At 50.2% G+C, this 27,491-nt stretch overlaps 1 protein-coding gene across 1 annotated transcript; it reads left to right on the top strand.

Annotated features, from left to right (window-relative positions):
• The first annotated feature begins 3,043 nt into the window (after positions 1-3,043).
• LOC127221243 (maestro heat-like repeat-containing protein family member 7) lies at positions 3,044-27,326 on the top strand. Its single transcript, XM_051183142.1, has 22 exons — positions 3,044-3,128; positions 5,292-5,356; positions 5,670-5,792; positions 5,907-5,986; positions 6,342-6,471; positions 7,123-7,209; positions 10,136-10,243; positions 10,692-10,827; positions 11,536-11,624; positions 12,209-12,358; positions 13,709-13,863; positions 18,865-19,009; positions 19,412-19,584; positions 20,010-20,147; positions 20,234-20,348; positions 22,625-22,765; positions 23,272-23,448; positions 23,809-23,967; positions 24,809-24,910; positions 25,727-25,829; positions 26,481-26,540; positions 27,190-27,326. Exons 1-22 carry the CDS (start codon positions 3,044-3,046, stop codon positions 27,324-27,326), a joined length of 2,658 nt encoding a protein of 885 aa, XP_051039099.1.
• The last annotated feature ends 165 nt before the right edge of the window (positions 27,327-27,491 follow it).

Below are 27,491 nucleotides of genomic sequence, written 5' to 3' on the forward strand. Positions count from 1 at the left end.
CAGGCTGGGCAGGACTCTTCTCCCTTTATGTGCTCTGTGACGCACACGCTATGGCAGGAGAGGCCTTTATGTCTGGTTTTCCTATTGTCCTGACTCGCTGTTCTGTCTCCATACCTCCAGCTCTCAGGCCACTGAACCTGAACCTGCAGTTTGAGCTACATTACACTATTTATCTAGTCAGGGGCCGGGGCTAGGGGGCTGGTTAGTTGGTGGAGAACACCTCATCCTCCACAGCCGCTGCTGGGCATTGCAAGGCTAGGCTGGCTGCCGACTATGCCCTCTAAAATCTTCATAGTCCTAGAAACCAGCAACTTGGGAAATATATATATATATATATATATATATATATATATATATATATAATTTTGTTAAGTGCTACTTCTGTGGTGTGTTTGAAGTGTGAAGAGGTAGTTACCGCCCTTCCATTTTCTGCCCAGCCAGCTTCTGTCCTGGGGGAAAAAAAAAAAAAAAAAAAACCTTGTTTGTTCACACCTGGAGAAGCTCATTAATGACTCTTGTTGGGGTTGTCTAAGACGACGCGAATTGTCCCAGCTCCTGAGACCAGGCAAGCCAGGAAGCTGCCTGTGCTTAGACCAGTGGTAGATTTTGACCCTTGGGCCTCCTTTGCGGCCGGGCAAGATGCCCAGGTAGGCGTCTTGCCTAGGAGCAGCTGGGAAGGTGACAGTTGTGATTTTGCCTGGCCTTCCTCACTGGAGTACTTCTCCAGGTCTCTCCTGGGCTGGACAGACACGGATGCCTGACTCTAAGGCCTCTTTCTCCCGCTGGAGAGAAAGCAGGTGGCTAAGAGGAGCTTGAGGGATGCACTATCACCGTATCCCACAGCTCCGCCCTGCACATTGAGTTTGGACGCCCTGCTGCGGTTTGTCCGGCTTCTGAGCCTCTCCTCTAGTATAGATGCCCACCCTCAGTGTGTTCTCTGGATCCCTAAGTGCCTTAGGTCCCAAGTCACAGAGCAGGGAGACATTTGAGCGCCAGTCCCTTCCTCCACCCGAGCACCCTTCACAGTAACTTATTGGTCTTACCTAACAGCCATTTTCTGTGCCGGAAGAGGCAGGGCTGAAAATGTACAACACGGTGCCAAATACTTCAATAAAATCTGATTGGCCCAGCTGAGGATGACGGGTGTGTGTTTGTGTGTGGTTTTCTGAACAGAGGCCCTACCCGACTCCCTCAGGTGTCTGCCTCACCATTCCAACTGGTCTGGCCATGTCTGTAGAAGCCAGGTGAGGTGGCGTGGGAGGCCCAAGCTGCTTCTCTGACCAAAGGGAATCCGCACAGTTCCTTGCGAACTCCAGGGCCTGAGAACTCTGCTTTGGAAGTCACCTCTTGCGGAGAGATCAGAATTTGTGACAGCCCCTACATCTGGTTTCAAATGACCCCAGCCAAGGGGTGCTGGAGGCTTTTGAGATACTGTTCCATGTGGCTGGAGAAACAGGCTTTCCTCGTGTGAGGAAGGGTGGTCCATAACCCCTTCTGCAAAGAGTCCCTCCACCATGGGGTGTGGGGTCGGGGAGCCTAGCTTTCACTGATGCCCTGTAGGGGTTGCTCAGGACCTGGCAGCAGACCGCCCCCTATGACTGCAGCCCCTAGAGAGGCTTGTGGCCTGAGTCTGAGGTAGCATGTGTCAGGTAAAGGGGCCTCTGTTTTACCTGTCCCTCTCCACAGTCAAGGGAGAGGTAGGTCACAAAGGGTCAGGGACATGGCTATGCAAGGATGACTCCAGCCCAGCCCTAGGGACTGTGGGAATCTGACCTTGAAAGGCCTGGCTTCGTTAGGCCTGGGGGCATCCCTTCACGTTGGAGGTTGTTCCAGGGACTCTAGAGAGACGTGGGCATCCTTACCTCAGACCTGAACATCAGTTTAACTGGTAGCTGTGGGCAGTGGGGACTTGACTTTGGATTTAACTTATCTTGTGGTGAGTTTGAACTTTATTTCACTGTGTTGGGGATGGAACCCAGAGTTTCACACATGGTAGGAAAGTGTTTGATTTTGTATTTTAGTCACTCGTTAGGCCAAGGGGATATAGTTTTGGACTTCCTTTTTTAATGTGTATGGGCGTTTTTTTTGTCTGTGCACGCACTGTGGATGCAGTACCGACTTCAGCTCGAAGAGGGCATCAGAGTCCCTGGAGTGGGAGTTGCTGTCAGCTACCATGAGGGTGTTGGTAATGGAATCTAGGTTTCCCCTATGGGCAGTCAGCACTCTTGAACTGTTGAGCCATCTCTCCAGTTCCCCATCCCCGACTCCAGGAAAAACCCGATGCAATATCAGGTCTTAATAATCTGTGATAATCTGGGAGGCGAGGCGGGTTGAAGGGGGAGGGGTAAGAAAGCAAGAGGGAACAGCGGCGTTCCTCTAAGCTGCCAGCCGGGGAATGTGCCAGTGTGAGGACCTGCTTGGGCAGCAACAGCTCCTTCCAGTTCTCAGGCTAGTTCTGCTGGGCCCCGTCTAGGAGGGCAGGCATGTGGCCGGCTTAGCTCCCCTACCCGAGGCAGAAGTGAGATGATGGATCCCAGGGAACCGGAAGGAAGCCTCTCTGCTCAGAGCAGCCATGGATGGAAATTTCCCTGGGAACCAGCTTGATTCTGAGATCTGCACAGGGGAGATCCCTGGACGGAAGATGCCTGCACAAGCCATAAGGAATCGGGGTCCTTTGGGGTCGGGCCGAGCACCTTCCACTGAGGGAGCAGATAAAATGGGAAGGTGACAAAGGGGACTCATCATGGGCAGCGCTGATGGGTCAGTTCTTTTCCTGTGGCTAGCTGTTCTGTGGTTTTCTGCACTCTGGCCCCGGGCTGTGGATAAATTTAGAGCCTCAGTACAAGCAAAGAGTAAGGGCAGTGCTCTGCTATTGAGAGCCACATTTGCAACCCCATGCTTTCCTTGTTAAAGGGTCAGGCTGTCTCCTGCAGCCTCCCCACCCCCCCCCATCCTAACCCTGAATCCCTAGGAAGACCCAACTCTCACCAAGCCTGACTGCTAGTCTCGTCACAAGCTGTTGGGTCCTACCCTGGGTGTGCAGATGAATCCATACCTCGACAGAAGCCAGAGCAGAGTAACATTTCGTAGATCAACTTATGATCTCTTCTTGAAGCCAAGCTTGTCAGGTGAGTGGTTCTCCCCAGGCAGGGGTATCTCTCATCAAACAGCCACTTGGAAGTGAGAATTGCCCGGCCCTCGCTGGAGATGCTGCTCGAAGAGCACATCTGCTTACTTCTGGAAACCCCTTCCATAGCTCTAGTCTCTACAGGCCTGTCCCTTTTGCAAAGCTTGCCTCCCTGAGAGGCCTGAGCTCAGCTGGGCACTGACAGTTTAGTTTCTAAGATCTTGGCTATAGCTCACCTAGAGACAACTAGATGTTCAGGGGGAACCAGAGATGATCTTTCCTTATCACCTAACAGACACGTGCTTCAGACCAGCAGTGTCCAAACCCTAAGCTCTTATACCCCAAGTCTTGTTAATTTTTGTTTTGATTTTTTTTTTATTTTGTTTTTGTTTGTCGAGACAGAATGTCTCAGTAGCTATGGAGTCAGTCCTGGAACTCACTCTGTAGACCAGGCTGGCTTTGAACTCACAGAGATCCACCTGCCTCTGCCTCCCAAGTGCTGTGATTAAAGGTGTGGGCCACCATTGCCCGGCCAGTCATTTTTAAATTTAATTGACCTTTATTTCTTTAGTGTGTGTGTGTGTGTGTGTGTGTGTGTGTGTGTGTGTGTGTGTGTGTGTGTGTATGTGCAATGTGCATGCATGCTATGGCACATGTGTGGAGGTCTGAGGCTCTCTCCATCGTGCGGGTCCAGAAGATCGAATTCAGGCTGTCAGCCCTGGTGGCTAGCACCAACTGCTGTTACTCACTTTGTCTTTCTTTTTTTCCTTTCCCTCGTCCTCTTTGTCCCCCTCCGCCCCCTTTCTCTTCCTCCCTTTCTTCTTCTGGACAGTCTTGCTACATTACTCAAGCTTGTGATTTGCCTGCCTCAACCTCCTGATCAGCGAGGAGTTCAGGGGTGTGTCACCATGCCCTGTCCTAAAGCCTATTCACACCCGAACACTGATGACCCGTAGACATCTCAAAGTCAGCGTGTCCCACCCTCCAACCGAACCCTACCTTGACTACCACCTTCAGATCTCAGGTCAACAAATGGCAACCCAATCCTTCTAGTCTCTTGGGTGGCCAAAAGTTTAATCTCTTGTTTTGCTTGTTTGTTGTTTATTGCTTTTTTTTTTTTTTTCCTGCAGGCAGGGTATTGCTGTATGGTGTACTGTGGCACTGGCTAGCTTGGAGTTCATTTTGAAGATCAAGCTGGCATCACGTTCACACTGATTCTTTTCCCCAGCCTCTTAAGTACCAGAATCATGTGTGCGCCACCACACTACCTGTTTTGGTTTTGTTTACTTTTTTTTTTTTCTTTTAATCTGTTTTCACTTTTTGAGACATGATTTTACTCTGAAGCCCAGGCGGGCTCAGAACTCAACTTAGGCAGCCCAGGGTTCTCTCAAATCCAAGATCCTCCAAGTGCTTGGATTACAGGTGTGTAATGCTATGCCTAATTAGTTTTTGTTTAGTAGTTGTACCTGGGAATCAAACCCAGGGCCTCCGCACGTCACTGAGCTCTACAACCGAGCCATGCTACACCCTTAACAACCTTTGACCGCTTTCTAGCTTTCATACTCACATCTTGTCCATCATCTTTGTCTACTGATCACCAAAATAGACTCTAGATCTGACAATTTGTCTCTCTGGGTTACTGTTTCAGTCTCTCAACTGATGGTCTGAAGGATGTCTGTGTGTGTGCGTTCCAGTCAAGCGTCAAGGCCTTTAATCCCAGCACTCAGGAGGCAGAGGCAGGCTGCTCACCAGCAGAGCCTTCCTTCTTTGCCTTAGCTCTTCTGGGCTCTTCTTAGCCTTGCTCCTAAACTCTGTCTCCGCCTCTCACTTAAGGCTATGCACACCTCCCCTTAGTTGACAAGGAAGACTCCCAAGGCTGACTAGAATCAGGCATTTCGAAGGCAGTGTGGGGCAGTCCTAGATACCTGTGGGTTGCAGAAAGGGACCGAAAGCCTTCCCACTTCCCAGTCATTCTTGCTTCGGTGGCCACACCTGAAAGCTTTTCATGTTGACCTCTGAAGTTCGCGAGACAGGCGCTATGCACGCCCATGCTGCTCCGTGGTGATTTTCTCGTCTTCTCAGTGGAGGGGATGGCAAGAGTGGCCGTCCCCTCCCAGCCCACCTGATAAAGGCAGCTAAGCTCCTCCGACGGCATCCCTTTCAGGATTGTGCCAATCAGAAAAGGAAGCCTACCAGCTGATTCTGGACTTCATGGAACCCGGCCAGATGGTAGGGAGAGTCTCCGGGACTCTTTGGGGACTGAGGAGCAAGGTGGGGAATCTGAAGATGGGCTCTAGCTCTAGCCCCAAAGCCACCAGCTCATTCAGGGCTCTCGGTCTGGGGAAATCTTGGAGGCCAGGCCACTACACAGGGTGGCAGTACCCTTCCTCTCTGAAAGACCTTCCTTTAGACTCGGCCCTACTCCTCCCTGTGCTGTCTAGCACTGAGGCATAATCTACAGTCCGGTCCAGTTGGGGCTGGGCGCAGTGTGGGGTGCAGGTCTCAGGTTCTGCCGTCAGCCTGGTTTCCTTTTCTGCCTTAGTCCCAGACAGACAAGCTGCACTTCCTGAATGCTGTGTTAATTTTGAGCAGTGTTGTGCGTGACCAGGCAAATGGCAACATGAATAACTACTATCCTAAAACCCTTCTGGCCAAGAAAATTGAGGTGAGGAAGGACGCGACTCTTAGCTGGTCGCTCCGCTCCGCATTGAAGGTGACGGCTCTCAAAGGGCTGGTGACCCTCTCTGAGGTAAATTCTCACTTTTCCTGCTCCTTGTAGACATTCATCCTGGAAGAGCCCACCGACCTCTTGGACAGCAGTGTGCGTCAGCAAGCCATGCTCTGCATTGTGGCCCTGAGGTTGATTCCCCCCACGGACCCCCTCCCAGACCCCAGGGATTCTGGTCCTAAGAACATGTGGGTTGGGAAGACAGGCCAAGTTCGGGGACTTGACGGGAGGCTACAAACTGGCAAAATCTATGGTTGCCATTTCTTGTGCCTGCACCCTGGGAGCAGGGGCACCTTTGGGAAACCCTATTAAGACACCTAGTATAGGAGGCCTCCCTAATCAACAAGGAGTCAGTGTAAAGTGTGTCCACAGCTCTCTGTACCTCAGGGAATAGCAGAGCACTTTCCCCCGGAGGGTTCTGGAGATGCGTCTCAGCCTCGCACAGGACCCCCTAAGTCCCTCGTCATTTACCACTTCTCCCCCAAGCCAGGTGAAGCCACCTTTCCACTTATGCCAGAAGCTGGACCTGGTTAACGTTAGCATCACCAGCATATTCACCCTGCCCCTCATCATGCCTAGTCTAGACCGAAAGGACAGTGCTAGCCTCTACCTCCAGGTAATCACTGTTGTCTCTTGCCGGAGATAGGAGATCTCCGTGGGGATGACTTTGTCATGGGGACCACCTCCTGTTTGCTTGGCTTCCTAGCCTTTCTCCTGCGCTGACCCCTCCCCCCCAGGAGACCATGCCTTCCATTCTGCTTGCCATTCCGGGCTTCCCAAGGAATGGTCATTGCCCATATCTCTTCTCTCTGAAGTTCACATGCCAGCCTTAGTCTTAGCAATAAAATCCATAGATTATGTAAGAATAATTGGCAAATTGTTTTCCCAATGATAAATGGTAAAGCTTTTGCTTAGCACTTAGGTCTTGGGTTCAGTTCCCAGAACTGCAAAAGTAGAAACCAGACATCTCTCCATAAACTTGGTAGAATTACTCTCTAACGCTGAGAATCCCAGCCTGCTGTCTTAGTTGGCAAGAAGCGTCTAGAGCCTGTGTTTCGCTATTTGAGATGTGCCTGGCCCCAGCTTTAGTTCAACACCAGGGGAAGCCACAGTGTAGTGGTTGTGTGAGCAGATGTGAGGACAACAGAACCATGCTGGCTCCCTGTTCCTTTATCCCGTGGAAGAGATGGAGGGAGTGTTCTCGGGAAGCCCAGCAAGCCATATGACGGTTACCCTACTGTACGCCCCATGTCTCCTTGATTGACAGACAATCCAGGCCTTGGATGACATGCTACAAGCTCTTGTGTTGGAAGACAGGATCCCCAACATGCTTATTCTGCAAAACTTCGTGGAGGTAGGTGGTTGTAGGACCAGAACCCGGCCCTGCTTCTTGTATTTTGTGCTGAAATATTCTTAGTTCTGGCAAATCTTCACTACCTGAGAACTAGTTTGATTTAGGAAAAGAGTCAAGAGCCCATTGAAAATAATGTCCACAAGCAAAATGGCTATTGACTGGGCGAAGATATTTTGCCTAAGATTCTTTATGATTGCAAATAGAGATAAAAAAAAGTGTCTGGGTATCTCATAAGATGGTCCTGATGAGGGCTGCATCTAGACGAGGCCCTTATTTGTATTTGGGATAGTGACATAGTGCTTTGGAATGTTCCGCTGCTGGTGTGTCTGTTGAGAGGCATTTCTCTGCTTTATAGACACCTCATTGTGAGTGCACTAACAAGCCCCTGTTGTTCTTGGAGTTCATGGGGGAAGGGAGGCTCTGAGCTCTGGTCCTCATCATCGTGAAGTCCTCATCACTCAGTACAAGGCCTCTTGTTCTCCAGAGGAAAATGGCGCCAGGCGTAGTATGTATGTCTAAATATAGCATTGAAATGCAGAAGCAGGAGGATTGCTGTGAGTTTGAGGCCAACCCAGGCTACATACTGAGGTTTGTCTCAATATATATATCCATTTTTAATTGGATTATTTCAGGGTTTTTTTTTTTGTTTGTTTGTTTGTTTTTTAATATCCTGTTTCCCGAGTTCCTTAGATATTTGGGATATTAGTCCTTTGTTAGATGTGCAGTTGATAAACATCTCTTCCCATTCTGCAAGCTGCTGTTTTGTCCTATTCATGGCATCCTTTGCCTTGCGAAGCTTCCCATTGATTAATTGTTGATCTTAGCGTCTCTGCTACTGTTGTTCTATTTAGGAAGTCGCCTCCTTGTCAATGCAGCAAGGCGAGTCCTCATCATCTCTTCTACCGGGTTCAGTGTGTCTGGTTTTGTGGTGAGGTCTTTGAGCCGCCTGGACTTGAGTTTTGTGCAGGGTGATAAATATGGGTCTATTTGCATTTTTTTCTACATGCAGACATCAAGTTTGACCTGTAACATTTCTTGAAGATGCTTTTTTTTTTTTCTTTTTTTCCAGTGTGTACTTCTGGGTTCCCTATCAAATGTCAGGTGTCCACAGGTGCCCGGATTACATGTCTGTTTTTATGCCAGCACCATGCAGTTTTTATGACTATAGCTCTGTAGTACACCTTGAATTTAGGAATGAATACTTCCCAGCAGTTTCTTTATTGTTCAGGATTGTTTTAGCCTGGATTTTTGCTTTTTCTATATGAAGCTGAGAATTGGCTTTTCAAAGTCTGTAAAGGATTGTGTTGGAATTTTGATAAGGATTGCATTGAGTCGTCTGTAGATTACTTTTGTTAGGACGGCCTGAAAGTGAGTTTATTTTATATGAAACAAAATTTTGATTATACTTGTCACTTCATTTAGAAAAACAATTTGTATAAAATTATGGTAACATAATGTGTCATGATTTATTTTAATTTGATTTTGCATAACACTAAAGATGTTTGGGGGGAAGCTACATAAAAACCATATGTAAAGAGTTTAAATGGGAGGCTAGAGAGATAGATAGCTCAGAGGTTAAGAGGACTGGTTGCTCTTCTAGAGGTCCTGAGTTCGATTCTCAGCAACCACATGGCGGCTCACAACCATCTATAGTGAGATCTGGTGCCCTCTGCTGACATGCAGGCAGACATATAGGTAGAGCACTGTATACATAATAAATAAATTTAAAAAATGTTTAAATGGAGGGATACACAGAGGGATAATGCCTTTACCAGACACCATAGGCTGTCGAACAAAAAGCCTAGCGCCAAGTGTGAGGCACCTTCTTTAAGATGCTGACCAACGGTACTTCCGTAGACCCCTCAGACAATACAGGCTACTTTGGTTGCCTTTGATTACCCAACCGGACTTGATGGTGAGATCCTGTTGTTGAAAACACTTGATACTCGAGTCACTGGACATGAAGAAACAAAGCTGGCATTGATCTGAGGGCTTCCATCCTATTGGCTGGATTTCATAGCCCAGGCTTGTCTTACACTGACAGCTGAATGCGAGGGCCACGCACGTGAGCTACCCAGCCCAGCTTAATGGTAGATTTTTCAGTATACATCTATGAAAAGTCTGACTTTGTACAGGATACCAGGCATAGGTGGTTCTCTCCCTCTCCCTCTCCCTCTCCCTCCTATTTTCCCTAACGCTAGGGATTGAACCTGGCTCCTCAGGCAAATGCTGTATCACTGAGCCACAGTCCCAGCCCAACTCAGCTTTTCTTGTTTCTTTTCTTACACCCCTGCTTGTCAACCTTTATTTTTTAATTTAATCACATAACTTATTTATGTTTTTGACAGGGTTTCTCTGTGTAGCCTTGGCTGTCCTAAATTCACTCTGTAGGCCAGGCTGGCCTCCAACTCAAGAGGCCCACCCACCCCTGCCTCCTGATTACACCCGGGAAATGTGTGGTGGGATTAAAAGGCGTGTACCACCAAAACATGAATGTGCACCATAGGGGGAAAGGTTCCTGGTCCTCAGCTCTAACCCCAGACCCACTTTCCAAACATGAACATCAAGCAGGTCCCCACTGGTGGGACCTCAACCTAAATAGCAATGAAAATACCTTCTCACAGTACTGCAGAAGGATGACGTGAGTCGTGTCCACAGAACCCTTACCGCAAGCCTTAGCAGACATTGGCTCTGAGTTCACCCTTCAGAGACACTTCACTCCTAACTGTGCCTTGCTCTCCCTGGAACCATCCCCCATGTGAAGGGACTCAGATGGAACCTATTCACGGTCGCAGGGTCCCTCTAGTGACCGCCAATAACTTCCTCCTGCTGGCCTTTTCTGGCTATCAGCTGTAGACTCAGGACAAGCCAAGAAGGGAGCTGTGTTCCACGGCCTTGTTGATGAGACCCTCTGTCCTGTCTGCAGATCATCTTACCTTGGTTAATGCTGTCAGACAAAGTGCATGAGCAGACCCGAGCCTTGGGCACTATTTCCCGCTTGCTGAGGTTTATTTGCAATTTCTCGGAACTGTTGGTGAGTATTTGCGCCTGCTGCAAGGCAGACCTGGCGGGCCTTGCTTCTCTGTGCAGGGATGCTGGATGAGCCTGGGTTCTGCAGGGGCAGCTGGAGGGCAGGTAGTACATCCTAGTTTCTTGCATCAGTGTTTATTTCTGTCCCTGAGGACCAAGAGGCTTGATTTGTTCTTTGGTCTGTTCTGGACCAAATAAACTCCAATGAGCCCGGTTGGGGTCCTTGGCCTGGACAGCCAATGGAGACCCAGTGCCCACTGCGTTATGTGTCCCAGGCTTGAACTGTCCCTCTCTCTGCTAGGGTTGCTGTCCTTGGCCAGGACAGGGTGGGGGTAGGAAGGGATGGATGAGGAAACAATGTGGAAGAAAGGAGAAGTTTGGGGTGGGGAACCTTAGCGAGGGTGGGGAGGGGGCGGCGATGAGGAGAGGTAACGGTTCCTGCTTCCCATCAGCACATGGTATCATTCTCCATAATGGGGAGGCTGATTGGAACCTGCAGCATCTTCTGCCTGAATCCCAGCCAGGAGGTCAGCTCAGGAGCGCTGGAGACCTTGTACTACTTGTTCACTATTCTTGTACTTCAGAGAAGTAAGTGGCCTGCGCCTGGGAGGCCACTCGTAGCGTAGCTGGGCCCACTGAGCTGGCGTATGCCTGCATCGTTTCACACACACCCGCAAAAGTTGGTCCTTCTAGCAGGGGCATCTGGGAGGGGGCGTGATGCAGGGAGACCAACTGATCACATCTACAAACTTTACTTGGAAAAATGCCAGCCCCATCTCTGATAGTATTCCTTTTTAACGGCGTTCTTGTGAGGGGCAGCTAAGCATGTAGCCATTTGAAGGGGTCCACTTGGATCGTCAACATTTCTTAGATGTCCCAACACAACTATATTCACTACACTAGGGAAGTAAGCGTATTTTCTTGGGGGGGAACAGATGTGGGGATTTTTGACCAAGCCCTTCTGTTTCAAACAGTCATGGTCACAGAGGTACCGAGGGTATTTGGAAACCACCCCCACCCCCGGCAAAGGCAGTTTCAGAGACCTTGGATTCTTGTGGTTCAGTGAGGTACAATCCGCTAAGGACACAGGAATGGTTCAGGCCCACATTTTGTCACTGTACAGGGACAGGGGCAGGCTTGAGTCCCAGCGCACAGTTTCCCTTTCTTCTTTGGGGCCAATGCTGTTTAATCCACTTGTCTCTACTGCTCTCAGAGGCCAGGGGGAGAGAGGTAGGGGCGTGGGTTCCTTTTCCTCGGATAAGGCCTAGCCCCTTACTTGCTGTTTTTGGATCGGAGGTATCAGACCAAAGACGGAGAGCATCCTGAAGGATTTACAGAAGCATTTCCGAGGAAACTGGCTGGCCAACATGCAGAATCTCATAGTGGTAAGCGGGATGCCCACTGCGCAGGAGATGCCCAGAGCGGGAGGGTTAGTGGAGGAGAGAGGAGGCTTGCCAGTAGATTATAGGAGTAATAATTCCAACAAACAGGAGTGTTTACAAAGTCCACGCTCTCAGGGGCAGGCGGCTAATTCTCCTAGTGACACTTGGGCTCTGTGAAGTTGGAGGTCACCGAGGCGGCTTTAGAAAAAAAGTGCCTCTGTCTTCAAGCTAACCCAGATCACCTCAGCCGCGTGACCGGGATTCGGCCTTTGCTCCTACCTCTCCCTCCCACGCCACATCCAAGGCCACACCTCCCGAGTCCCCCATCACCTCTTGCCTGGTCAAAACAGCATCCTCTTCCCCAGTGCTGCGGTCCAGCCATCCTTCTGCTTCACCTTCTAAAATACAAACCTCCTACCACCCCTTCAGACGTCCTGCGGACTCTCGGCTGTCTTCCCCCGCAGTCTGAACCTCCTCAGTTGGTCTACCAGAGCCTTGAGGGGATGGTTCTTGCCTTACCTGCCCCCCTGCCTTGTCCTTCTCAGCCCCCTCTTCCTGCTGCCCACCCCCTCCCACACTTCTTTCAGTTCTTCAGGAAATACCTGACCCCCGTAGAGAGAGCCGATGTGATCATGGTGGCCATGGAGGCCATGACCAGTGGCGACGCAAGCAATGTCTTTGCAGCCTCCAAGATGTTAAAGGTGATTCTGAAGTGCCCTCTTACGGAAGTTGCCAAGGTAGGCGTTGGAGGATCCACGGCTTCGGTATCTCTCCGTTCTGTTTCGGGGGGGGGGGTGTCTCGTCCTCTTCTTAGCTCTGGAGAGGAAAGCCCGTATGGTGAGTTGCTTCCGCATCCGTGCAGAAGCTGCTTCCGTGGGAAAGAATGGAGTAGTGGCCTGACCGACGACCAGGCTCCCATCTCTATGAGGAAGGCGAGGACTGGGTCAAAGATAGAGTGGACAGGTACCACGGGCTCCCAGGACCTTGGCCATCCATCTCATTTGCAGACGACACTGTGTGTATTGTGTGTGTGTGTAGCTGGTCCTTCAGGTAGGTGGAAGAATGTAAAGAACAGAGGAAGGCAGAGGTGTAGATATTAGTGACCAACCAAATGCCTGGCAGAAACAACTTTAGGAAGGGGAGGTTTGCTCTGGCTCACCATCTGCCATGACAAGCAAGACAGAGAATCTCTTTACAGGGCAGCAGGAGGAGGCTGTCCCCATGGCAGTAGGCTAGGAAGCAGGGCAGGGTGCTGGAACCCGGCGCCAGGCTGTTGCCTTCAGAGGCTTCCCGTAGTGACAGATTTTCACTGGCTAGGGTCCCCCCCATCCACAGCCTCCCAAAACAGCGCTGCCAGCGAAGGAATGAGTGTTCAAAGCGTGAGCCTGTGGGGGCATTCCTGACTCGTGCATTCACCGCGTAGATATACTCAGGTATGCCTTGACTGGGTGTGAGGTATACGGAAATGCTGGAAGCTGAGAACACACCTAGCCCACCAAACAGCATGGCTTAGCGGCACACTGTAGTGCCCGGCAGTGTCCTCTTGCCGTCTGGTGACTAACAAAGTTGCACCTCTCTGCCACCGCCCCACATGAACGTTGGCCCACATGTCACTGTCCCCAGAGAAGCTAGAACTTCAAAGTATTGTTTTCAAGGAATATGTGTACCAGGCTTTTCCTTTTGGGCCACCAGCCAGCTCCCGAATCATGACACGGAGACTCCTTATCCGTTACGAACGCTGGGCCTTAGCTTAGGCTCGTCTCGCTAGCTCTTATAACTTTACCTGATTTTCTTCATCTACCTTTTGCCACAGGGCTTCCTACCTTCCTCATGCCATGTGTTCCAGACGTGGTATGGCCCTCCATGGCTGTTTTCTCTCTGCCCCTCTGAAGGTCTGGAGGCCACAGGCCCGCATTCCTCTGGGATTGACTGGCCAGGGCAGAGTACAGCAGGACAGAGCTGTGCTTGGCCCTGATGCTGAGTACTACATTGTTTGCAGCCCACACTTTAAACCGTGACTCCCGCTCAGCCGGTGTTGCTGTCCAAAACAAATCAAAACAGCTAACGCTCCCTCTCTGCTCTTTTAGGTGCCAGAAATCATCCAGGCAATTTACTACCAAATAGACAGAATCACCAACAAAGCTGTTCTGAGTACCATAAAGAAGATTTTCCAGCTGCTGGTCCAGACTTACACAGACGAGGTTATCCTGACGCTGCTCAAGATACAGGACCAGTCCCAAAGGTTACCGTCCCAACAGCTACAGGGTTACAGGCCTCTGGTTGCCCTTTTAATAGCATCTCTCTCTCTGTGTGTGTGTGTGTGTGTACATGTTCAAGAGTGTCTGCATGCGTGTGCAGATTTGTACCCATGTGTGGAGACTACAGGTGATGCCAGGCACTTTCCTTAGCCACATTTCACCTTTTGGTGACAGAGATTTCTCATTGACCTTGGGACCCACCAGGTCAGCCCCAGGGACTGGACTCTCTGCCTGTCTCCCCAGTGACACATGGCACTTTATGTGGATGCTGGGGCTCCAAATGCATCTCCCCAGCCCCTACCTTGTCCTTAAGATGTATTCAAAAGTGAACCAATAAGAAATTATTGGTTCGGAGCAGAGTGATTCTATCTGCCTTACCGCAGAAAATCTTGGAAGCATGTAAAATGCAGAAAAGGCAAAGCCAAAAAAAAAAAAAAAAAAAAAAAAGTTAAATTTCAGCCAGTAGCACCTCTGTTATCATTCAGATATAATTCACCTTCTGAAAGCAGTGTTTAAAAAAAAAATCATTATAGCCAGGCATTGGTGGTGATTGCCTTTAATCCCAGCACTTGGGAGGCAGAGGCAGGTGGATCTCTGTGAATTGGAGGTCGGCCTGGTCTACAGGACAGCCAGTCTGTTACATAGAGAAGCTCTGTTTTGGAAAACAAAACAACACTCCCCCCAAGTCATATGTAGTGTGTATGCTATATGCTATATATGTGTTATGATACATATATGTATGTATGTATGTATGTATGTATGTATGTATGTATGTATTTATCATTTGGGTACTATACGTCTTGTCTGCCTTCTGAAAGCAGTTTTTAGAAACATTATATATAATGTGCATATGTTATATGTTGTATATCATATGTGCTAATTGAATACATGCATTCTTTATATATGTGTAGTTAAGTCCATACTACATTTACAAATCTGTGTGTTTTTTTCATTACAGAATTTCCTAAGTTACAACCCTTTAATAACTAAAATTTTAATGGCTTCTTGACCTTATATTGTAAGGCTATTCTATATTATAATTTTCTTTTTTAAATAAAAAGTTAAAGTTGGTGGCACATGCCTTTAATCCCAGCACTCAGGAGGCAGAGGCAGGTGGATCTCTGTGAGTTCGAGGCCAGCCTGGTCTATAGAGCAAATTCCAGGACAGCCGAGAGCTACACAAAGAAACCCTGTTTCGAAAACAAACAATAAGTTGATAAATGTGTAGCAAATTCACCTTTTTAACATATGAATTTTCTGAAAGAATATTCACAATAACCATCACCACAACCATAATGGCATGTCCTTGACCACCCCTCCCCAATTCCCCGTGCTATCTTTCTAGGGCCCGCCCTTTCTGTACCCTTAGTTGCTGGCAGCCACTGGTCTGTCTTCTATCTCCATCATCTTTCTAGGGGGTCCCGTGTCTACAACCATTTAGTATGTGGATGGCTTAGCAGGTAAAGGTACCGACTGCCGCCAAATCTTGTGATCTAAGTTCAAACCCTGGGACCCACACGGTATAAGGAAAAATAGATTCCCACGAGTTGTCTTTTTTATTTAATTTTTTTGTGTATGGGTATTTTTTAACTACATGCGTTTCTGGGCACCATGAGCATTCCTGGTACCAACAAAGGCCAGAAGAAGGTGTTGGGTTCCCTGGAACTGGAGTTCAGGTGGTTGTGAGCTATCATGTGGGTGCTGGGACAGAACCCAGGTATTCTGGAAGAGCCCAGTAACCTCTTTAGCATAATAAATTATATTTTAACCCCCCCTCTCTCTCTGTCCCTCTCTCTCACACACACACTTTATTTTTAGTTTTAGTTATATATGCATGTCTGTATGTGAGTTTGTGTACATGAGTTTAATGGCCATAGGATCCAGAAGAGGGCATCAGATACCTGAAACTGGATTGTAGGTGCTTGTCTGACATGAGGGCTGGGAACTGAGCTTGGGTCCCTCTTTTTCTAGAGCACTATGTGCCCTAAACCGCCAAGCCATCTCTTATAATTATAAATATTTTAAAAGTAAAAATGAAAGTTTCTTTGTATTTGTAGTTTGTTGAGAGTGTTTATCATAAATGGAAATTAAATTTAGTTAAAAATTGTATTGTATCTATTAAAGTGATTGTGTGATTTTTTTTCCCCCATCCTGTTAATATAGTGAATTGTACTGGTGCTGGTGCTGGTGTTTCTCTTGGCTTGCACACGGAGCTGGGGGAATCCTTCACTTGCTGCCTCTGAAGGATCCCTTCCCAGGTCTTTTAAGCTGTCTTTGTTGATACATAGGGGGGATAATGTAATAAACGGGGCCAGAGAACAAGAAAGGCAAACCAGAGAGGCACTCAGCTGTGGTACAGAGCGGGCGGCCACACAGGCCCTGGCGGCTAGTCCCCAGCCCCAGAGACACAAGTTACAACAAGAAAACAAGTTCCCAACAGCAGTACAGATGCCTCCCTTGCCCCACACACCAAGTCGCTTCGGCTCTCTGCAGCTCTGCGAGAGCCCAGACAGGGTTTGGAAGGGGCAAAGGCACAGAGACCTACTCAGGCTGTCTGACTCACAGGGTCCCATTTCCCCACCGCTCCGGGGATACAGGGTCTCACCCAGAAGTTCTGTTGCCTGTGTCTGGCGTACAGTTTTGCTCTGGGGTCATGTGTAAGTCAAAGTTGGGAGATAAAAGAGCAAGAACAAAATCTGGGCTCCTCACTCAACAGGTCAGTTCTCTGCATTTTGGCTTCCGCCTCCAAACTGCCTGTTTTTATTAGTCTTTCGGGACCTAACCCAGCTCAAGTTCTGTAAATTAGATTAAAATAGTTGATGGTATTATTCAAGGCTTCTGTGTCTTCAATGATCTCTGCGTGTTTGCCAATCACTGAGAAGGGGGTGACGGAAGTCTTCTGTGTTCTCAAGCGTGTGCAGTTCTGATCGGTGGGAGAGCTAGGCTAGGCTTGTTCCTGGACAGTAGAAACTAAAATTGCTTATTATTAATTTCTAGTAAATGTTCTTACCGTGGTGAGGAAATTTCTGTTTTAGATTGCTAATTACACAAGAAACAAAAATCAACTTTAAATGTCACGAAATAGCCAATGGCATGCCAGTACGGACCTTTAACAACTTAGTGTCCAAGCGTTAGCTGTTTTGATCAACTTCTTCTTTCTAAATAATTATTGGGGGGACATGATCTTAAAACTTTCTGCTTAGATTTGGATTTTTAATGACACCTGGACTAGTAAGATATGGGTGTCAATTCTGTTGTATGATGAACAGATATTTGCAATAAAATGTGTTTTCTACTACACGCAAAATTATTGTACAGGGCTGGTTACAATGTGTTAGTAAATCTTCTACATGTGAATGTATTTATATTTATTTAATCTGCTAAATTCTTGATATTGTTTTGCTAGGTTCCACCCAGCTTGTGAGAGCTAGGTATCAGCCCCTTAGATTGTTTATAATATTTCATTTTTCGAGTGTCCCATACTTTGTCTTACCTTTCGTTTTGCTGACAGCCATGTGCCATCAATCGGTGTTTTTGCTGTTATTACGGTGCCCTTGTAACACCCTTATGCTAACACCATGCTGAGATTTATTGGTTTGGGGGGGGGCTGCCTTTCCTTCCCCCTCAGTCTGCCCCTTAGTTTGCCATCTAGTAAGAGTCTGCCCCACAGCCCGTCCATTTGTTCATTCAGGAAGCTTTCCTCAAACAAGAGACTCTCTGTGAAGCTTGTACATTGATGTTTGTTGCCATCTAACCTTGGAAGGCCTGACTCCTCGTCTCCTGCTCTCCAGTGGTGCCCTTAGGAAGTAGCGCTCAGTCTAACTGCCGTCCTCCGTGAATGACATTCTTTACTTTGCCTTTGTCCCTAGAGCACATGTTGCCAGCAGTGAACTTCTCCTCTGTTTGAAAAATATTTTTATTTAGTGTGTGAGCGTGTGTGTGGTGTGTGTGTGGTGTGTGTGATTGTGTGTGAGCATGTGTATGTGTGTGTGGTGTGCATGTTTGTGTGTCTTACGTGGTGTGTGGAGGCCAGAGGATAACTTGCAGGATTGCCTGAGTTGGTGTTCGCCTTTCACACTGTGGGTCTTAGGGATAGAAACCAGCTTGTCAGGTTTGGTGCCAAACACTTTTACCAGCTGAGCCATCCCGTCAGCCAGCCTGAAATTCTTTATTTTTCTCTTATCATCGTTCCTGTTTTTCCTTGTTACTCTCTTCTGGTCTCTTTTTCTTTTCTTTCCTTTCCCTCCCTCCCTCCCTCCCCCCCTTTCTTTCTTTCTGAAACAGGGTCTACTCCGACTGTCCCAGAACTCACAGAGATCCACCTGATCTGCCTCCTAAGTGCTGGGATTAAGGCAAGCCTGGTCTACATAGTGAGCTCCAGGATACTCAAAACAGAAATCCTGTCTCAGAAAAACAGAAAAGAAAACGAAACAAAACCAACTAACCAACCAACCAAAACAAAACAACAAAACCACCACCAACAAAAAAACAAAACAAAAAACCCCCACTTTATTATTTTAGAAAACATTTTTTTTCAGAGATTTAAGTTTGTTGCATATGTGGTTTTTCAGATCTAGATGTATAAAAAAACAAAGACATCTGTGAAAATGTGCTTCTACAGAAGCCAGTGTGGGCTGTGTCCCCAGCCCCAGATGCAGGGTCTGTGAGAGTAGGCAGAACTTAGATATGGCGGCAGGAAAGGGCTCGATCCGATGCTCTCGGGGGCACTGGACAAGCTTTGGTCCTGGATGTTTTCAGGCCCGCGGGCTGAGTGAACGGTTTCCTATTTGCCTATATGCAGGGTGACATAGACCAGGGAAGTCTGGAGGTGATAAGACAGCGAGAAGAATAAAAGGGGGAGTTGACAGGGTGGGGTGAACGCAGGGAGCCAGGCCTGGGCTAAGGAGCTGAGAGCCCTTCGGGGAAGCTTTGAGGAAGCAGGGAAATGGGTCGCCTGTAACTGTCGGTGGCTTCTGACCCCACAGAGGGACACACAAATCCTGGGAAATCCTGGCTTCCTTTCCGAGAGGCTACCAAGTGATCATGGAGTATCTGCTGCAGAGGCTGATTTCACCCCAGACACCCAAGGACCAGGAGACCTGCCATGAAACAGAGCTCTCAACACCCATTGTATGGAGGAGCTGGGAGCTGGGAGGGATTCCTGCTGGGCTAGGTGGGCTCTGTGAACTAGTATCGGTTAGGGGCCCAAGTTTAGTTGGGCGTTCTAGTGGCAGAGTGATTTTCCTAGGCAGTTGACTTTGCCTAGAACAGAAGGACCAGATTCTAATTTTGAGAACAGGGGTGGTGGGGTGGAGGGTGGGGGGGTGCTGTGAGATGAGACAAACACCCCAGGCCTGCCTGAATGCTCAAGGACTCTGAGAGGCTAGCACAAGACCCATAGTTAGGAGAGCACACAAAGGCATCCCGGGAGGGGAGCAGCCTGGCGTAATTATGCCCAGTCTTCACTGACATGGGTGACTGCACCAGGCGGGCCTGTCGGGTGATAGGGACGCCCCGCTCTCCTCGCTCCAGGTCATCAGGGCCATCTATGAGCTGCTGCTGATACCCAGCCAGCGCTCGGAGTTGCAAACCTTCTTCGCCTCTATGTTCGTGGCACTGCTCTTCCAGATCTCTTTCCTGGTGACTAGCGGGACCACGGCCACCCAGGAGGAGCTGCACGAAATGGAATGTGTGGACCCCGTGAGGTGCCTGGGGCCCTGGGCGAGTGGTGCTGCAGACTACGACCCACACCCCAGCCAGCGTCTGGGCACCTCGCTGACTCGGCCCGGCCCGTTCGCTTCCTCCAGGCTTGCTTTTTACTCACATCTCCACTCCACAAACCTTCCTACACTCCCTTGAAAAGACTCCTTAAAAAGGCTGCCCAGGTGGATGTGGTTTCTGTGCTAGGATAAAATCAAAGCAAGACCTGCTGTGCCACAGACCTAGCTAGCATCCATTCCGCAGGCTTCCAGCACCGCCCGCCCGGGACTCCCACAACAGCCCCTGTGCGCTTGCCCTGTGAAATGCCTGTGGTCTGCAAACACTCCACAATTCACAGGAGTCCCATACCTGTTAGGAGGTCAAGGGCGTGGCTGGCACTGACTCCCCGCCTCCCCCGTTCTGTCCTCAGCAATTCCGTGGAGGCCTTGAAGATCTTACTGCGGAGCTCGGGGTACACAGACCACATGTCTTACATTCAGAGGCTTGGCGGCTGGGAGCTGCTCGTCAGCCCTGAAACGCACTATGATGGAGTCACTCTGCTGGCCAGGTAGGCTGCGCCCCGTCCGTCTGGCCTGTCTTCTGTGGCTCAGGACAGGGTCTTATTCTGAGCACCCTGTCGTCACGTCATCTCAGGTCCCTGGTTGTCAAGAATTGCTGGCACAATCGGCCTGTCTTCCGCTTCCTCATCCGGACCCTGGAGAACCCAAAATGTGCCCACTACTTAACAGCCCTGGTGTTCCTGACGGAGGTGATTGGGGGAGAGTGGGCAGGGGAGGTGGGGACAGCTTCCTGGGAAGAAGTGACCCAGGGGCTCTTGGGGAAGAAGAGCAGGTTTGCCCATGCTTGCCGCCGGACTGGGGAATGTGGGCAAGTGTCATTAAGTCCTAGGCCTTTATCCTTCTCAAATCTCAAGGTTTTCACTCTGGCCTGACCCCGTGACACTCTGGTTTGACTAGCCACCCCGATTCACTCTACAATCCAGTGATCACACAGGGGAAATGTGCAGAAAATTAATGAATGTATATACATTGTATAAAACCATTCATCTCCACAGCGCCGTAGGACAGCCACTTTGATGCCTTTGCTTGTAGGAAGGGGTGTGTGTGGGGTGTGTGAGTGTGTAAGAGTGTGTGTGAGAGTGTGTGAGTGTGTGTGAGTGAGTGTGAGAGTGTGTGTGAAAGTGTGAGTCTGTGTAGGACAGTGAGTATGTGAATGTGTGTGTGAGTGTGTGTGAAAGAGATGAGTGTGTGTCTGTGAGTGTGAGAGTGTGTAAGTGTGTGAGAGAGTGTGTGTGTGGATGAGTGTGTGTGTGGGGATGAGTGTGTGTGTGAGTCTGTGTAGGACAATGTGAATGTGTGTGAATATGTGTGTGTGTGTGTGTAGAAGGTTAAATTATTCTGATATTCTATGTCCTGTTCTTTTCATTGCATTTTTGTTTGTTTTTTATCACTGTTTAGTCGGTATAAAGGACATGAGTTGCGCTGTGACATTTTCGTACAGAAACAACGTTGTGACTCTGCTCTTTCTCGCCCCTCCACTGCCTCCCTGCTCTCCCTCCCCACCCCCTTTTTGAGACAGACTCTCACTAGGTAGCCCTGGCTGACCTGGAACTTTCTATGTAGACCAGGCTGGCTTCAAACTCACAGAGACCCCCTTGCGCACACAGAACAGCGCTGTATGGGTCGGTTCCATCCTTCCAGCAGGTGGAGGGTGATGCCCAGCTGGAGAGAGCAGACACCCATACACGCAGTTGCTCAGCTGCCGTCCTTGTCCTTACGGGAGTTTCCCAGCATGATCATCCAGGGAGAGAGATGGAGGAGCCATTTTCAGCAACTGCAGGGGGAGCTCTCACAGTGGGGGACCAATGGGGTTTAGGTGGGAGCTAAGAAAGCAGGTTCAGAGCCGTAGGCGAGAGACCCTGGCTATGAGCACTGGGAACATTTTGCAGTCACTTAAAACTCCTTGTTCAGGGCTGGACAGATGACTCAGAGGTTAAGGGCACTGGCTGCTCTTCCAGAGGACCTGGACTCAGTTCCCAGCACCCACATGGTGGCTCACACCTGTCTGTAACTCCAGTTCCAGACAACCCTGACGCCTTCACACAGACATGCAGGCAAAACACCAATGCACATAAAATAAAACGTAACCTCCTTGTTCACTGTTACCTCCACTCACAGGCAGTCACAGACAGAAGCATTTAAAACAGACAGGGCCGTGCAACTTAAGCCAGAAACTGAGCCCAGGTACTTTAATCCTCACTTGGTAGAGGACAGAACTCAGGCTCATAGAATTTAAGAAATTTGCTCAGCTAGTAAGCAAATGGTAGATCTGACTTAGTGGCCTGACCAGAACAGGAAGACACATTTGCCTTAAGGACAGGGACACACAGACACAGAGACATGGACACACATGCACACATACAGACATGCACACATATGCACAGACACACATGTGCACACACAGACATAGGCATGCACAGGCACATACCTGCACACACGTGCGCACAGACACAGGCACACACGTGCGCACAGACACAGGCACACATGTGCGCACAGACACACACACTCCTCTGTCCTCTGGGAATCCCCTCCCATTATCCAATCAAATGTTTTGTCTTCTAAAGACTTGGGCTTCATCGAGTTCTCTTTATCTTCAAGTATGGCTCAATCAAGTCTACCGCCTTTTGTATAGACTCCCATCCACGATGCTTTGTAGCTGCTTTCAACCTGTGGCACGTGGCTCTTCCCTTGAAATGCTCTCCAGGCAGTTAGTTCATGGCCACGTCTTTCCAGGCTCGCCAGTGCTAGGGTCTGTGACAGCTGCAGGTGCTTCTCACTGCCCACCCCCATCATCCCTCCTCAAAGATGCCCGAGGAAGACTTGCGCCATGGATGAAGGGCAGGATGTGAACTTGTCCTTTAAGCTCTGACCAAGGCTCTAAGAGGATCATTTTGCTAACACGTCAGAAGCTAGATCCGGTTGTCCCTTGCCTGCCTTCCTGTCATTCTTGGTTTCCTTTTGCCAGCTGCTGCGCTGTCCAGATGTGGCGGGTGTTGTGGATGGAGTCTCCACCAAGGTTCTGGTAGACTGGTTCAAGTGTGAGGACTCAGCCATAGAGCACCTGTTCCTGCAGATCACAGAGATCTTCACAAAACACAGAAACACGGTGAAAACTGGGAAGGGGGCCAAGGCCACGGCGGCCAGGGAAGGCATAGGTGGACCCAGTGTGCCCAGTTACGGACGGGGCGTGACACACTCTTAGAATTAGAGCATGGGTCTTCTTGAGGCCAGTTGTCCAAGCACGGAATCCAGGCGGGCTGGAGCCGCTGATGCTTCCTCCCATCCAGGAATGGTCCTAGGAGGAGGAAGTTGCCGTGTAAGTCACCGCAGAGAACAGGCCCAGCCAATCCCAGGATCCCAGATGTTCTGTCCGGGTCTCTGGAGATGGGCATCATCAGCAGTGAGGGAAGCAACCAGTAGAAGGGTTACGGTGCAGTGGACGGACCGTCTCTGTCTTCTTGCCGCTGGCCGTGGCCAGGCGCCCTTTCGACAGCCCCGCTTGACCAGAGTGGAAACAGAGAGAGAGGGCTTGTGCCACTGGTCTATGTGAGAGACAGGCTGGTGGGCACAGTCCCCTGACTCTGCTTTTGAGTGGCTGTCATCACTCTGTAGATGAGTTACTTCCACATCCTGCAGCCCTATGTGTTGAGCTGCTGCTACTCCTTCAGCTGCGAGCTGGTGATGGAGACCTTCCTTATGCTGCAGCGCATCCTCAAGGACCTTAGTTGGCATCGCGCCTCCTCCTTCATCATCGAGCTGACCTTCACTTTAGCACACTTCTTTGAGGAGGTGAAGGCCTGGGAGGGATGGGGAGGAAGTCGCTCCCTTTACCGAGGGGGCTGTGGAACAATGGAGGAGGGTGTATCTGCCTTACAAAGCCCTTTCCTTGACCACCCCCCTCCCCCAATTTCCCTGGCTCCCTTAGAGGCCTTGGGAGACGGACCAGATCTGCACCCTTGCTTTGCGATGGTCAAAAGGGGCAGATGCGAGCATCACAGGACAGCTGTGTTGTTGAATAGAGTAGATGGGGGGGGGGCGTTCATGGGAGTTTGGTTTGTGGGAGGCGGAGCTCAGAATCCTTCTGACCTGGGTGACCAGTACAGGCGCATGGGAGTCTGTGTCTTCCTGAAGGGACCTCTTCCTCTCCAGGACTCAGAGCAGCTGCGCCTGATAGCCTTCGAGATCTACAGGAGCATCCTAGCTAAGGTCTCCAGGATGACCCTTGTGTATCCCTTGAAGCACCAGATTCTCAACTTGCTGGTCCTCCTTGTGTCCCACCTGAAGGATGTCAACACCAGTGTGGCAGAGGTAAGAAGAAGCCAGCCCCTGCGGCCTGGCATTCCGTCCTCACTGGGAGCTAGTGCAGAGCATGGCAAGCCCTTGGGCAGACAGGGCTGTGACAGGCTTGCATAACACCGAGAGGGCCCACTAGGCTTGTGAAGTTGGAGAGGTTCTGTGAGTGGCCGTTGGGCTGACCCTCCTCCAGCGCCGGCTTGACCCAGTAGCTGTTCCCCCAGCACGCAGGCTCTGATGCCTGGCCTTGGCTCTCGTGGACTTTCCCCGGATGGACTTCTGCCCTTGCCAATGATGGGAGGTAGGGCTATGCTGGGAAGAGCAGAGAGGCCCGGACTATGACAGGCCAAGCCCTGAGCCCAGGACACCAGAAGCCTGTACCGCAGTAGACACTCAGAAACTGCTGGCATGATCTGTAACAGAAGAACACTTAGATACAGCCAAGGATGCTGCTGTCAGGAAGGGATGAGTCCCTCCAGGTGAACAAAGCACATTCCTGACCAAGCCAACCTTCGTGGGGTGCCTGGGTGAGGCGATGCACTTCCGTGAACCCAGTACTCAAGAGTCTAACGTGCAAACTCGAGGCTAGCCTGGGTTATGTAGCAAAAGCCTGACATTTGTTTTCAGAGGGACAGCTTTTGGGGTTGGAAGGCCACATGGTGCCAATGGCTGCGCTGTAGAGTCATACCGCTGGGGGGAGGTTGTCAGTAGAACCTGATGTCTGGACAGGCTCTCCGTTACTCCTGGATCCCTGCAGGGTCAAGTGGGCTGCCACCTGTCTACCTCCTGGACCCCTCTGCATCTTTGTCCACCCTCATTCCCATGATCCCTCATGCTGAGCCTCCTGTCTCCTCAGGCCTGCAGGCTCAGTCTCTGCAAGGTAGCTATCGTCCTGGGCTGGTCCAAACTCAAATTGGTCTTCGCCAAGAAGGATGCATTCACCATCCTCAGTGCCCTGGTAAGCCAGCTGCTGACTCATCCCCCACCCTCATCCCCTCCCCCGCGCCTCCCCCCACTTCCTAACCCCCCCCCACACCCTGGAGAGCTAGGTACATGAATTGGTAATTTCTGAGTCTTTGGGAAAGGGTAAGGGAGAGAAAGGAATGGCACTCTGCCCAGCTCCCTGCTGGAAGACAGGCTTGAGTCTGGCAGAGGGGCCATGTTCAGCCCGGAGGGATGGAAGAGGGATAATGCTCAACCTATTCGTTCCTCTTCCATTAACCGCCGCCCGCTGTGAGGGTTTTGTTTGAGCTTTCAGCCGAGGGTGAGAGCCCGTGATTGTGGAGAGAAGGCTTGGCAGCAGGGGCAAGGACCCAAGGGCGCAGGTCTCGAACCACAAGCCTGAAGCAGAGAGAGCAAATTCAAAATGGCGGAGTCTTTAAACTTCTCAAAGCCTGCCCCCAGTGCCCAAGCCTCCCCAGCAATGCCATTGGCTGTGGCCCTAATATTCAAGTGCCTGAGACTATGGGGGGGGGCAAGTAAACCTAGGTCCTAGCAGAACTGAAGACTCCTCACCATGCCGAGGGCTTTGTGTACATTGTCATTCCCATGGCTTGGTCAGTCTAGGAAGGCTTCATGGAAGAAATCAGGTTCCGGAAGCTGGGGCACAAGATTTTGTAGGAGGTTCTGAAGGTTTTGTCGTTGCGTGTTGTGTCGTGTTTTGCTTTTGCAGTGGGGACACTTTCCCCTCGGCCCTCCTATTTAGACTGTGTGAGAGGCTAGAAAACTGACAGTGTGTCCCTATAGTTGTGGTATCTAATGCTGCTTCTTTCAGTTGCAACAGGAAAGGAGCAAGGCGCTCTGGCTTCTGAAGCAGAGTGTGGCTCTTTTCAAGAGTCCGCAGGGCCCCGTCCGCCAGGTGGCTGTCTGGTTCACAGGTAGGATGGCCCTCTGTCTTCTTGGAGCCCCTGTCTCCTTGAAGTTAGCTTGTTCGGATCCAAGGCTAGGCAATGTGAGGTTCTAATTACAGGACCCACGGTAATTACAGAGTCCTTGGCAATGACCCCTACCTGCTCCCTTCCACCACAGGGAGCCCCTGGTTGGGCATGGATGAACTGTCTATAGTAGAACAGGCCAACTCTTTTTTGTTGGGGGGGGGGATTGAGACAGGATTTCTCTTTGTAGCTTTGTAGACCAGGCTGGCCTCAAACTCACAGAGCTCTGCCTGTCTCTGCCTCCCGAGTGCTGGGATTAAAGGAATGCGCCATCACTGCCTGGCTAATAGGCCGGCTCTTAAGAAACCAAAGCAGTACAGCTCCCAAACGGTGGAGCATCAGACCTGTGTGTGTGGTCCCTAGTGGCAGAAGTTCAGTGACAGGTAGGAACTACCTCCTGCCACCCGGAGGGCGAGCATCTTCCGTGGCAGAGTTTATCGACCAACACCTTCATCTGGCCCAATTACTCAGAGTCCTTTGCAGAATTGGAAAAGCGGTTTGGTTTCTAGGGTTCTCAGACAGAAGGACGGGGCGATGTTTTACTGGGGAACGTACCCCACTGGCCCCTTGTCAGACCACTGTGTGTCCCTGTAGGCCAGATCATCCGGGACCTCAACAGGGCTGAGAAAGAGGAAATCGATGAGGAGTATATAGGTGAGTGGCCACCCCGTTGCTTACTGCTGCCTTGAGTCTTTTAGGGGTAGTGGCATTGGAGGGATGGCTTGGGAGTGAAGGACAAAAGCCTCATCTCCAAGTCACATGGGTCTGGGGTTCTGGTTAGAACCCCTCTGCTCCTCACGCTCATTCGCTCTGCTGCTGAGGCTGCTTGTCTGCCAGACTGGCCCCTTACACTCTCCGTAGGAAAGTTACCTTCTTCCCTGGGGTACCACGGTGTCCCCCAGCTCACCCCCGCAGGGACTTCATCACTGCGCATGTTACAGTGGGAACCTTTGCGTCCTCACTGTCCCTGAGACATGTCCCCTGCTCCCTATCTCTCTCTCTCCTTGCACGTTGCATTCATGACACAGAGACCCCCAGGTATGGCTCTGTGCCGGGCTGCAGCTCTCCTGCGGGGTCGGAGGACTTCACATGGAATAGAAGAGGGAGGCAGAGCTGGGGAGGGGCAAGCTGGAGGACCGAAAGAGCAGGCTGTTTGGGAGTCTGGACGGGAGTGTGGACTTGTAGAAGACATCTCTGCTCCTATTGTAAACGCTGCTGGTTTTCCTCTAACCAGCACCAGGGCCCTGCTGGCCCCACCTGGCCCCTTCTGTTCACTTACCATCCCCTTCCTTGTCTGTTACAGCCTTCACATACATGCAGAAAGACCCTGACCCCATAGTCAGCTGCCTCACTGTACAGACTTTCTACATCCTAGAAGTCAAGGACACAGAGACGCCAGCTAAGACCCTTTCCTTCTGCCTCTGCATGAGGAGGTTCTGAAGGAGGATATACTACTGAGCCCACATGGTAGGGTCCAAGACCCTACCAACAGCACTGTGACATCAGGCCACCTCCCCAGTCCTGCACTAGAATTGATATGTACCTGTAAAACCTTGCTAATAAAAAGAGAAAGCATGCTTTTTTTTTTTTTTTGTGGCTTTGGAT

The sequence above is a fragment of the Phodopus roborovskii genome, unplaced genomic scaffold (genome assembly GCF_943737965.1).
Source record: "Phodopus roborovskii unplaced genomic scaffold, PHOROB, whole genome shotgun sequence".
NCBI lineage: Eukaryota > Metazoa > Chordata > Mammalia > Rodentia > Cricetidae > Phodopus > Phodopus roborovskii.